Genomic DNA, 13,330 nt, shown 5'->3' on the forward strand with positions numbered 1-13,330 from the left:
TGCAAAAAGCTTAAAATTAAATTGTACACAGTGGCAGAAAGTGGCTTGCATGTTCTGAGCATGGGACATTATGGGAGGCAATGGAAATTCACAGACCACATAGGCCTTCAGAGGTTCCTCCCGTGGTATTATACGGGGCAAGACCCCTGAAGGACCTTCGTGGGGAACCCACAGAGCAGCAAGACGGGAATTTGACGTTATCCTCCAGATGGGATGGGACTTTCATGACTCACTGAGTCAGTTGTCTGAAGTCACAGGGCGCACTATCTTCAAAGCATACTAATTCTTGCACTTCTGGGGGGAAAAAAACTAGCTAAAGCACAGCCTCCCGTTTAAATGAAAAGATAGACTATGTGTGTCACCACACTCCAAGAAAACATATAACGGGTTGGCTAATCATAATAGTATAAAATAATAAAAATATCTATACTCATATCTATACTCTATATCTGATACTCATAGCATAAAATGGTCTAACAGAGGCAGATTATCACCCAGCCCCCCCAGGAAAATTATGAAGATTGCTTCAGGGTGTAATCAAATCAGTGTGTACAAATGTTATATCCTATTTTTCAAAGCAGGTTAATCTTTTCATATCAGAGCAAAAGGTCAGGCCTACACAAATCATTCAAGTTATATGTTTAGAGGCATCCCAGAAATCTTTATTTATAATTTGACCTTTGCTTTATTGGGGCAGGCATTCTAATTATTGGCTTGATTTATTAGTAAAATCTTTCCTTGACACCTTGTGTCCTGCTCTGAAGAAATGACAAGCTGGCATTATTGCTGAGAAGTGTAGGAGTGGTAACTTTTTGTATGGGAGAGAGATGCCCCCGGTCAGACTTCCCGCACTGGAGGCTGCTTTCTACACAATCAGCTACATTAAGCGTGGGAGCATATTTTTATTGAAATATGAGTGCGGCTGATGTTCCGTAACTTCACTGGAAGTACTCTGCTATGGGAATGCCATTTCCAAAGCAGGCAGCAAACCTTTTCTCCTTTAATGCTTTTCTCTTTCCTTTCCCAGTGTACTTAACTCATGGGTAGGGCAGCCCCACAGCGTTGCTTACTTAGAAATCGTCTTGCGTAGTCCACGAACGCTAACGTTAAGCCATCATATTGTGGCCTTGTGTTTCCCAGGATGGAGCTGACTACAGCGTGGGCGTGTGTGTCCCAGATTCTTGTGCAGAAGAGGATGTGACTGCGCTGTCCCAGCTGGGTAGGTTCACAAGAATATGCAGCAAGACTGTCGTCTCTGCATAAAGTCTGAAAAACCCTTGGCTCTCGGAGCCAAGAAAGGCTGTTCTTTAAGGATCCAGCCTCCTTTCACCCTGATAAATGCAATAAGCTGAGACTCGTGGAGTTTGGGGAGCTTGGACGTGGGGGTGGCGACATCGGGAGGGAGGGAGAAGTTAGAAAGGAGGAGAAAGACGGTAAAGAGAAGGCAGGAGCTAAATTTTCATGCAATAAAATTGTAAACCTAAACCATCTTCCCTCACAGTCAGCTGCCTGGTGGGCTTGAAGAAAGGGGGTGGGCGGGGTCCGGTTTCTCGACTGCCAGTGGGCTAAGGCCCAAGGAGACCTGCCTGTGGCCACATCCAGAGTGCCCTGCTGGTCTGGGATTGCGTGAGGCCCATGCGGCAATGGATTCGTGGTGAGTGCCCAGCGCTGGTCCTGCTTGTCACCTCCCAGCTGTGTGATCCTGGGCAAGTCACTTACCTCCCCATACTCTGCTGTCTTCCTCTGTACAGTGAGAGGTGGACAGGGACCTTCGGTCTAGACCCAGCTCTCTGTGGCTTTCCCATTATTTCAGACCTTAACCATGCGGAGCAGATATATTTTAATCCACCTGGAAACTTCTTTGATTTCCTCTAATTCTTTCAAAAATTTCAAAGAGCTTTAAAGTTGTTATGACTAGTGTCTCTCACGTTAATGCTCGTTCTCCAATGAAGTACTGCAACTTAGTAAAAGGAAAGCATTGTTTATCTGCTCCAAGAACCCTTCTGACACCAAACGTGTGGGCTCCGCCCTCACATGATGCAGGTAGTGCTGACCCTGCAGGATAAGAGCTCAGCCTCAAAAGACTGCCCCCGACTCCAGACACCAGCTGGAAGTGGTGGGTCCCAAGGCTGCCCCCGCATCGGACCTGGCTGCAAGGCAGCGGTCCCTGTGACCCCCGCCTCAGATTTGACAGTTTACTCTAAGAGCTCACAGAACTCAGGGAAACACTCGCCTTATGACGACTGGCTTATGATCAAGGACAAAACTCAGGAAAAGCCAAGTGGAAGAAATGCACAGGGCAAGGTATGTGGGGCAGGACACAGGCATGCCTGCCCTTTCAGCGTATTCGGCATGGAAGCTCTCTGAACTCCTTCGCGCAGGGTTTTCTTGGAGTTTCCATCAGGCGCAGCGGATTAAATCCTTGGCCACTGGAGACTGATTTCAATCCGCAGCCCCTCTCTCCTCCCTAGAGGTCAGAGATGGGGCTGAAATTCCCAACCCCCTAAGCACATGGTTGGTTCTTTAGGCAACCAGCCCCCAACCTCCAGGAGTCAACTCATTAGCATAAATGCAAATTCGGTTGAAAGGGGCATATTATGAATAACAGCAGATGTTCCTCTGATCCCTAGTACTCAGGAAATTCCAAGGGCTTTCGGAGCTCTGTCCCGGGAACTGGGGATGAAGACCAGAGATGGAGACCAAATATATATTTTTTATTGTATCACAACATCACACACGTATATTAAAGGTCCTCTTTTAAGTGTTTCTATTGCAGTGAGTTTTCAATAACCTTAAATTGTCCTCTGAATTTATGATTATCTCTAGAGCTTCAGATATATGATCTAATTATCTAACCAAATATTTAATGCGCTGTTAAAAAAAAACCCAGTTGTTACAAATCAAATGTCAATTTCAATTCTTGTTGAATAAGTCATAAATATTCTGGCAGAAAAAGATGAATGTGCAGAGTTGCTATTAAATTAGCATTTCAAGTGAATAAATGGCTCCCTAAGTCTGAGTTACTGTTCATTATTATTTAAGAGATTAGTCAATTAGCCTAGTGTCCTTAATGCTAAGCTTATTAGTCAGAGTTGACATTAGAATAAAATGGGAGGTTAGAAACTATTATCATTACAAAGATATGTTTTTAATTTGTTTTTCAGCTACTGTTGATATGCAATATCATATCAGTTTCAGGTGTACAGCATAGTGATCAGACATTTATATACCTTATGAAGTGGTCGCCCTGGTAAGTCTAGTACCAGTCTGACACCGTACAGAATTATTGTTATTGTCTATATTCGCTATGCTGCACTCTACATCCCCCTGACTCTTTTAATATCTAACAATTGGTACTTCTTCATCCCTTTCGCCTTTTTCGCCCATCTTCCCCAACCCCTCCAATCTGGCAACCACCAATTTGTTCTCGTTTACAAAGATATATTGATGATTCTCTGAGGAACTGGGGAAGGGATTAGGGCGAGCAGAGCTGACCGGGTGGATGTGCGTCCGCCTGCGCTGGAAGGCACTCCCCCAGCCTCTCTGCGGAGGCGGCAGACAGGGCCCGAATGGAAGGGCCTTGGCCCGGGGGAGAAGGTCCCCATCTGGAAAGGATTTGTCAGCTATTCCTTAAGGCGTTTTGATGGAGTTGCCAGTATTTCTCCTACAGATGTCGGGTAACCAGCTCAGCAATCGCAGGAGGAAGCTATTTGTGCAGACTTTACTCATCGGGAGTGGGAGGACAGGGAATTAACTCATGGAGACCATGGCAGATCAGCCAGAAAGAAATGAGCCCAGTTTTGCAGAGAGAGGGAAAAAGACTGGGCGGAGCGGGGCATGTTGCAAAAAACTGCACAGTGTGGTTGCGGTAGGATGTAAAATTTCAACTAACAGACGTCGTGTGGGTTCCTGAGAATAAAAATATGTAACACCAGGGTGCTGAGATTCTAGATAAAAATTGGGTGCGAGGATTACAAACCCAGTTACAGTCCCTAACAATTCATGTCCACGTAGTTCACTGTCACTGTGTTTCATTTCCTAGGGATCGTTGGGGAGGAAAAACATTTTACTCCTCCCTTTCTAGGTTCTTTGACTGGTCTAGTAATTAAATTGACATAAGACAGGTTCACAGGAGAAAAACAAATTTTGAATTTCCTGTGTATGGGGGGCCCCATAGAAATAGGAGACCCAAGGACAAGTTGGGCAGTTGAGGCTCATACGCCATCTTGGGCTAAGGAGTGGGATGGGGCCTGGGCTTCCAAGGAGGGGAGAGCAATTCACGGGACAAAAGAGGAGCACAGGTTTGGTGATTGGATGTTTGCCTTGCCAGACCGGCGGGCCGTTCCGCTCAAAGTTCTCTCTGGTAATGGCTTTCTCTCTGAGTCAGGCCCCCTCTCTACATCCTTTGAGGCACTTTGTGGTGGCATATTTTGTTCCCCTTGGGGATCCTACAACAAATACCATACTCTGGGTGCTCCAATCTCTACCTCTGTCTTTACGGGGAGTTCTGTTTGGTGTGTCCCTCTGTGTCCAAACGTCCCCCTTTGTATAAGGACACTAGTCATAATGAAGTGAGGGTTCACCCTAACCCAGTATATGATCTCTTCTTAAGTCGATTGTATTTGCAAAGGCCCTATTAGGCTGTGAAGCTTTTCTGGGGGCACACAATTCGACCCAGAAAACTACCTCGTTTCCTCGTTTGGCTGAATTATCTGAGGTCCCTGAAACACAACAGGGAGTTGGGAGGGCGGTCATACAGGCACCCAGCGCGGGGTCCTGCACTTAAACACTGTACTTGATAAACAGTAAACTAATCTGACTGAAGTTTAATTGTGAGATCAGTGACCTTACCTGGTCACAGGGACAACACAGCTGAAAAAGAAGAGGCTTGATTTCGGAGTCTGTCAACACTGAGTTAGCAAACTTGATCCAGACTCCACTTTGAAGGGCTGCACGTTTCCGTTATTGGGGACTCTTTCCCAATCAGTTACTGAGCCGCTTATAGAGATTTACTTTATCTTTTTATTCCTAACTCTCTTGTCTTCTACTTTCTGTTGTACGTAAGGCCTCGGGTGAAAAAAAAATTTTTTTAGCAACGGCATAGATAAACTTACAAAGCTTTTAAATCTTGATTTTGGACCTCCCCGTGGTTTCCAGGGCATGCCAGGCACTTAAAGGTGACAAAGGGAGGTTCTGGCTGCTGTGGCCTTGCAGTATGTCTGCGAGCTGGGCTTTGCTCTGTAGGCCCAGGAGGCGGACTTTCTCAGTTCACGTGGGGTCCCCAGCCTGGGGGCCTGGTTCACGCGGCCCAGAGGCTCATGAATGAGTGGTTGATTAATAAATGCCAGTTGATTCTCTTCAAATTAGAAATAGAACTTTCAAGGGGAACGGGTAAATCGCTGGTCAGTGTACTTCTTTTTCCATAGAAGAGTTTATTTGGGAAATTCAAATACTACCAGGAAGGAGCTCAGGGCGCATCAATTCAGAGCAATTAAGAGTTTCTGGACATTTCAGAAACTCTTAGATCAGACTCCTGGCAATGGTAGGCGTGGGAGTGGAAGGGGCATTAGAGTACATCATATCTAGCCCACTCTTCCTTATCACGCAGATAAGGAAGTAAGACCCAGGGAGGTGAAGTGAGTTGCCCAGGGTCACACAACAAGCTGGCTCAGACGCCAGCCACTGGAATACAAATCTAAGTGATGTAACATGGTGGGATAAGGTAGCACGAAGGAATAAAAGAACCACATTCTCTAAGTTCATACAGCCCTGAGCTGAGTCCTGGCCCTGCCCCTTAGCAGCAATAATAATAAAGGCAATTATTACTTAAAAGGCAAGCTCTTACTACATTGCCGGATACTTTCTAAGTGCTTTATAATCATTGCTACATTTACTTCTCACAACAACCTAATGAGGTAGCTATTATTTTCCCCATTTACCAAGGGGGAAACTGAGGCATAGAGTGATGAAGTAACTTGCCCATGGTACATAGTAAGGTGGATGCAGGCTCCTCAATTGCAGAACCTGTATTCTTAACATTTGTGCTCAAGCTCATGAACTTATCTGAGGAGAATTGTCCTTGTCTGTAAAATAAGGTGAATGATAGTTCCTTGTAGGGTTGTTGGTTAGATTAGAAATAATGGCCAACATGTGTTGCAGATCTAATGGGCACTTAAAAGTAGTGTTTTTTCTTTGTTACTTACAATTGACGTTGCTGTTTTATTAGACCACACTGTGTCCCTGATCCTTTGCGGAGGTTTGGAAGTCCCCTGGTCCTGTGGTTCTCAAAGTGTGCACTCCGATTAGCAGCAGGAGCCCCCAGGGCCGTGTTAGAAATGCACATTCTCAGGCCCTGCCCCAGACCTCCTGGATCAGGCACTTGCAGGGAGGAGAGGCAGGGAGAATAGGCCTCCCAGGCTCCGCAGGGAGCTCTGAGGCACAGGAAGGCCTGAGACCACTTCCCTGGTCGTACCACTGATACCTTTACAAACTCTTTCTTGTGGTGACTAATTAGCTGTGTCCTCAATTGGTGCTTCTTAGCTTCAACTTCAGACAGTACCATTCCCAATCATACTGTGGGCTTCCATTATACGGTTCCATCTCACAGAGCATTTATCGCTCTTGTGGGGACCTGTCTGCAAATAGATCTGAGCTTGGCAATGGGCGCCCTTTAGGACTCTCATTCCCAGTGCCGTGTCCTGGGAAAGGACGTGAGGGTCTGGGCAGAGAGGTCAGGAGGCCCGTGGTCCACCCCATTGGGGCTAAGCGTTCTCGCTCTCTGCCTTTCAGCATCTTTGTGCCTTATTTTCCCCATCCATCTGCAAATCAGATGTATTAAAAGCCAGCCGCCCTTTTTAGGTCAAAGTTTTGTTCTGCAGTCAGAGATATGGAAACTCTTGGGAAAGTATAAAGTGCTTCTTGGCAAGTGAAGTCTTATTAATACAACCCTTTTCTTTTTCCTCGTGGTAGATATTTTAAGGTTCAGAAATGCTTCATTTTTGGCTCCTTCTCTCTCCGTCTTTACAACGAACGCCTCCTCCTCATCTGGTGGGGGCGTGGCCAGATGTGCTACTGGAACGTTCCCCCTCGACGCATTTGCTGCCGTGTGTTCGTGAGTACGGGCGTTCGAGACCTGGTTGGGATGCCGGGGCTGTTTTATCATCTTCCCTCACCAGCTAGACTGAGACGCGGACTTTTCTGTCATTGAATGATGTCTGGCCAATGCTGTGTGCAGGGAAATCACCCTTTACCTTAGACAAGAAAATACAGGTGTTCAAGAGGAAGGCTGGCCACACTCAAATGCGACTGGGTTTCAGAGTCAGCGAGAGCTGTATCCTGTCCCCAGATACCCCTGTTCCTATCATGCGACCACTGAAGATGAATTTCTGTTATTCATTCACCAACACCTCCGCAATGTGGCCTGTTGCTTCCTGTTTGCATCCTGCATTGCTCCTTAGGGGAACTAATGGGATCACTGGCCTGTAGCTCGGACTGTTTGATAAGGTGCTTTCCTGAAAACCTCATTTAAGCTGCTCCCTGGTAGGAGCCATCCATGCATCCAAAGAGACCTTTAGAAAAACAGTACCAATTTGATAGATAAAAAAGTTGGTTTAGTTTACATTTAAAAAATGGTAGTGAGGGTTTCCCCCCTAAGTTGATATATCTGCTATTAATACTCTCCTCTCCCTTTTCTGTGTGTGTTACTCAGGTTCTTATGGATTTTTAAAGTTCATTGTATAGGAAAAGCATATGAGTTCTTAGTCATATCAGCTGCAAATTCTCCCGATGTTTTTGTGGCTGTTTATGTTTTTTTTTTTTTTACAATTATAATAAGGACTTTAGTGACATCCATTAGTCTTTTACTTTGTGATTTTTTTCCCATTTATTTATTCTTAGCTACTCCCAACCCGCAGAAGTGTGAAGGAGCCGCTTCTCTTCCAGGAGGCGGTGGGAGCGGTTTTGTGTTTGCTGGGCTGTTTTCTCTGGATCTTCTGTGGTGTCGGGGCATCGGGGTGTCGGGTGAGGGAAGCCTGGGCCACACATGTGCGTCTTCTCCCCGCAGGTTCCTCACCCTGCTTGGCCTCGCCCTCCCTCTGGCTGGGACTGTGTACGTGGCGGCCAGGGGCTGGGGGTCGGACCGCAGGGCGTCCCCCGCGCACAGAGCACGTTCGGCGTCGTATGGGAGTCTGCCTTTGAGAGAGACAGGGAGGAGGGGACCAAGAAACAGAATCCAGGGGACAGGCGGCCTGTCCCCTGGCTCGCTGCCAGGACCCCCAAGCAGAGGAAAAGGTAGGCATTTTAACAAACCTAAGACCACTCGTGAGAGGTGACTTCGCTGAGCCCCAAACTGGAAAGTAATTCCTGCAGCGCTGGCGTCCAGGGAGTGGCCAACAGCCTCCAAGCGCCAGCATGGAGGCTGGGCGCCTGCTCTTCACAATTCAGCCTTTGTTTACCATCCGTGTGGGAAGGCGAGGTCACCCAAACTGCCGCTTTATTTCCTGGGTACAATTATCCAGTGTGATTCTGAGCCACTCAAAAAAGATTGGGTCAGCACACAGCTTGGGTTTCTCTGTAGTAATCCTCTAAGGAACAATTCCGTGATCGCATTGTCTATTTCCAGTGTCACAGCCACGCAGATGACTCACAGAACCTTTCTGGCGGGACCCCAAGGTAAATGATTTACATACACACGAAGCCAGGGGAGTGAGTTTGCAACACAGCTGATCCAGACACGGCAGAACGCAGCTGAGCCAGAGATAGGTAACCCCACATAGGGTCGCAAGGCCGGAGTCGCAGTGAGTCACACCGTCTTCTGTTTTAGTTAAAAAAATCAAGGGCATTGTTTCCATTTCCACATGCCCATATGGCAAAGCGAAGAGAACACACACACAACCTGAAACAGGAGTAGACTAGGCATGCAAATACCTGTAGAACGTGTGAAACGGTTTTTGGCAGAGCCCCTGTAGGTCCACACAACCGTCCTTCCTTTGCTCCAACTAGGAGGCCAAAAATAAAACAAGATTTCAACGAACGGACCAGAAGAACATGAATATGTGGTAAAGTGGTTTCAGGGACGTGTCCAAGGTGAGAGGCATTGTCACGATTTTACCAGATTCTCTTTGGATCTTCAGGCAAGAACAATAACAACAGCAATGCCAACAAAACACCCCGGCAATAGGAAAAGCAACAAAAAGCATGTTTGTTGTCCCCAGATTGGAAGGTGGCTACCACCCTGGGTTCCCTCTGACCCCATTATGACAGGAAGGGTTCGATGTCAGGCTTCCTCAGAGTCAGTCCCTGCTGCCCTAGCTCCTACCCAGGGCTGCGCGTGGCCCTCTGGGGCCTCAGAAAAGAAATCTACTTGCTCCCTTGTTTCGATCACAGCCCCATCAGGTTTTGGGGACAGTTATGGTTGCCTCCCCCAAGGTTCAGGACCCCTCAATTATTTCTTCTGTGACCGGCTCCCTGGCTGCCATGTAGAAAATGGCGAAAATAGCACGAGCTTAGCAGTCCCCATTCAACCCCGCCCTGGTCTCTAACTCTGCCCTTTGTTCAGGTGGTTTGACCTCTGGGAGCCTCAGCTGCCACAGGCGTAAAATGGGAGCCTGCAGTGGGGGTTGTTGAAGGAGTTAAATGAGATAGCGTATGTACCTCATCCTAAATTGCTGTCCTTTCCCTCATTGTCTCCAGTTAAGGCAGGAGAAGGGGGTGGATGGGGGCTGAGACTCTTGCTACACTGACCTCGCTGAGCTGGACCGCTGCATGCCTGTCATTGTCACGTGGTGGGGAGCCTGTTGTTAACAAAGCCCACCATCGCTGATCATCAGTGGGGGCCTATCCCAAGAGTCTGGCTTTTTAAAGCCAGATTATAGGATTTCGGGCAGACACACCTGGTATGGTGTCAGGAATTGGTCCCTGAAGCTTTAGCTTCTTCACCCAAAATGACACCCTGTACGATTGGGACACTAAGGTTATGTTAGCTTTTTTTAACAGCTACATTTAACTGTGGTCTCCAAATGGTGCGGAAGGAGGGTATCCGCGTTCTATTGCTGTAGTGTTTTTTAAAATTTCATTCCATCAAAGTAAAACTCCACATCTCTGAATGTTTGAAAATAAAACTTGAGATGGAGAGACCCCCCAGGCTTAGTGTCGGCCTCTCTCCACGCCGTCACTCCCCCGTGAGTCAGATCGACCGAAGACCACCGCGTCTTCTGGAGGTTTGGAGCCAGATTGGGTATTTCACACTCCTGGTTCTTTATCTTCCAAATCACTGCGTTTGCCTGGTGTAGTTTCCCGTTCCAGGAGCCTGTCCTTGCCATTTAGACAAGAACAATAGGAGTGAATGTTTGAGGATGTTTTTGTGAATTAAGTCGCTACGGATCTCAGCCCCTGGCGGCCAGGGCTCTTGCTCTGTGTTCGTTGCTTGCAGTGGGGTCTTGGGGACAATAACCAAAGGGGCTGCCGGGGCTTTCAGAGCCCAGTCTCAGCCCGCGGTTCTCAACCTTTGTGAGCATTCCGATCTCCTGGAAGGCTGCCCGTCTCCCCCAAAGATTCTGGTTCCATAGGTCTGGGGTGGGACCTGAGACCGCACATCTCTCACTAGGTCCCAGGGGGCGGTGCGGGGACCTCCACTTTGAGAACTGCTCACATGCATGTGTCACCTGGTCCTCCCTGTGCTCCTGGGCTTCATAACACTCGCCACTTTCAAGTCAGTGAAATGGTGCTCAAAAAGACTGTCTTCCCTAGTGACCATTTTCAGAAGGTTATATAAGTGGCTGCTAGTTAAGTTGACCCACACGTAGACTTCAGGTGGAAAAAAAATAATGATAGCAAAACGTATTCCCTATTTGCTTGCCACATTAGGCATTGGGCCAGATGTTTGACAAACATTCTCAAATCCTCACAAACAGGGAAACAGGCCCAGGGAGGCTAAGAAACTTGGTGGAACTCGGCAGGGCCCAGGCCCCATGTCTCTCCACTGCAGTCGGTGGGCTCTCGGGGAGCTGAGGACACCGGGGACGCGAGACGTAGGACAGCCCATTGTGCTGCGCCTCTGCCAGTCCCTGGTGGGTGAAAGTCCTCTGAAGAGCGGCTGAGCTGCGCGCCTTCAGCAGGCGCGGCTGAGAGGGAGTGAGGTGGGAAAACGCCTAGTTATGGCTGCAGCCTCCAAATGCGAGGCAGTTCCATTCTCCCATTTAAGAAGTCGACTTGGATTTCCAGAGCTTGGTTATAAGCCAGCTCTCGCTGGTGAATAAGATTCAATTCTGCCAGGACTTCTGCGACCGCCATGTTTAAGGCACCAAGCTCTGTCCAGGAGAGAATACGAGTCTCTGGGAGGCAGTTTGAGCTTTGGAGGTTCCTGTTTCACAATTCTAGCCACTTAATTGGCTCTCAGAATGAGTTACATTACATTTAAAAAAATAAAGGGAATAAATTAGGTAGAAGGAATTAACTATCCTTAAAGTACTAGGGCTTAATTAAAATAGTGAGCATAGTAGCTGTGACATTATCTCATTTGTTCTTCACAATAATCCTATGATTAAAGATCTGCTTTGATTCCCATTATGCAGATGTGGAAATTTGAACACAAAGAAGTTAATTTCACTAAGTGAAGGTCACAGAGCTCGTAAGCGACAACCAGATTCAAAGCCAGGAACGTCTAATTATAAGGCCCACACCCTTAGCTCTGGACCACCTGCCTCTCTGTTTTCAAACCTGTTCCTTGACAGGTAGGGATGTTATTTTGCCAGTGGTTCATTCTTGGAAGACGACCAAGGATGCCATTTCTAGCAAATGCTGGCCTCATGTCTAAGTTCCCCTCCCCCACACTTTCTAACAGAGGACTCAGCATCCTGGGGCCTCAACTTGGGCAGTGTATTCTGTGCAAGGCTGTGTGGGCACCAGCCTCAAGTCATGTCTATTAGGCAAAGTCAAGGTCACTGGGGAGGGAGACCAAGTCCAAACATCCACATATAGATCAACAGGGGGTGATGGAGAACTCAGCTGGGCAGTCCAGGGTCACAGCTAGAGGGTGTCCGGGGACAGCCAAGATCACTGGTGTGTGTTTTGGCTCTTGTTTGTGGGGCAGCGTGTGGATTGATCTGGCTCTCCGTGTGGGCAGTAACACCTTTACTCTCGCCCAGGGTTTCTAGGAGCTGCGGACCATGCCCTGAAATGCTTTTCTTGGCAGAAGAACGTGCCGGCCCTCTGGGCTTCCGGGACGCCAGGAAGCACGTGCTCCGTACTGAACGGCATCCGAGTCTTGAGTCTGCTCTGGATCATGTCGGGGCACACCAGTCAGATGACCGCGTGGCTGTCTTTGGGTGCGGAGGACCAATGCGCCTTAAGGAGCAGTCACAGGAGGGAGCATCTTTTGTGCGAGGGGGTCACGTTGGGCCACAGCGTGGGAGGCCACAGCTTTCCTTCCGTTTCAGAGACGTGGCTGCGACCCCCCCCCCCCCATCAATGAGTTCTCCAGGCCATTGTCCAGTAGTTGCTTTACCTCCTTTGAGGTATCAAACAGGCACTTGGGTACCAGGTGAATAGTGACACCTGAGTGCTGTATTTTCATTGTCCAAACAGACGGGTTCTCTCTCATCATGGTTAGCGAAGCCAGGAACTAACATCCTTTTTTTCCTCCTGGAAAAACAGGCACATAAATACATCTCATGCATTAGTAAAACGGACGTTTCTCAGCTTTCTCCCAGTCCCTACACTCCTGAAGCGTCCCGTCGAAGCATGGCCCGAGGTACTCTCTCACCAGGGACCAAACACACGTGTCAGAACTGGGGCAGGGAAAGGTCGTGTGAAGAACCCCAGGAGATCCGCACCGGTCCCTGAGCAGGCGAAGCTGCTGTAGCCCCGTGGGGGCTGAGGCCGCTGCAAGAGGCCGCGGGGGCGCGAAGCCTTAGTTACATTAGGCACGTCATTCACCCGCTTCGATTTGCGGTCCAGGTTCCCCTCTTAGATGAATGACGGGGATGAGTAAAACCCTCCCAATACAACTGAAAGTTGAAGGTGCTCCTCTTGCTTTTGCTGAAAAGATAAATCACACAATTTTCTCCTATTAAACAGAGTCACCGCTTTTTCTGTCTGTTGCAGATAATGTGCTTGACTGGAAGGCCAGGGTGCTGAAAAACCCACTGTACCTTTATTCTCGGAGTGGCCCGTTCTATCTTGGGGTGGACACGTTTTTCCTGATCAGGTAATACGGTGTTTGTTTCTGCTGTTGTGCTTGTTCGCTCTTGGGTTGGGGGTGTGTATATGTGTTGCCTTTCTCCCGTTAGTGAGAAAAAGCGAACAGCTCGCATTTACTCTCCTGGCCTTTGCT

At 48.1% G+C, this 13,330-nt stretch overlaps 1 protein-coding gene across 1 annotated transcript in view; it reads left to right on the forward strand.

Annotated features, from left to right (window-relative positions):
- Window positions 1-13,330, forward strand: part of LOC129078596 (O-acyltransferase like protein-like) — a 44,733-nt gene that overhangs the window by 11,131 nt on the left and 20,272 nt on the right. The window contains exons 4-8 of the mRNA XM_054583376.1: window positions 1,141-1,219; window positions 6,970-7,111; window positions 8,063-8,289; window positions 12,144-12,323; window positions 13,102-13,204. Coding sequence (XP_054439351.1) covers window positions 1,141-1,219; window positions 6,970-7,111; window positions 8,063-8,289; window positions 12,144-12,323; window positions 13,102-13,204 — 731 coding nt within the window. The remainder of the gene's footprint in view (window positions 1-1,140; window positions 1,220-6,969; window positions 7,112-8,062; window positions 8,290-12,143; window positions 12,324-13,101; window positions 13,205-13,330) is intronic.

This window comes from Pteronotus mesoamericanus, unplaced genomic scaffold (assembly GCF_021234165.1).
Source record: "Pteronotus mesoamericanus isolate MK-2021 breed Mesoamerican mustached bat unplaced genomic scaffold, CSHL_Meso_final contig_74, whole genome shotgun sequence".
Classification (NCBI taxonomy): Eukaryota; Metazoa; Chordata; class Mammalia; order Chiroptera; family Mormoopidae; genus Pteronotus; species Pteronotus mesoamericanus.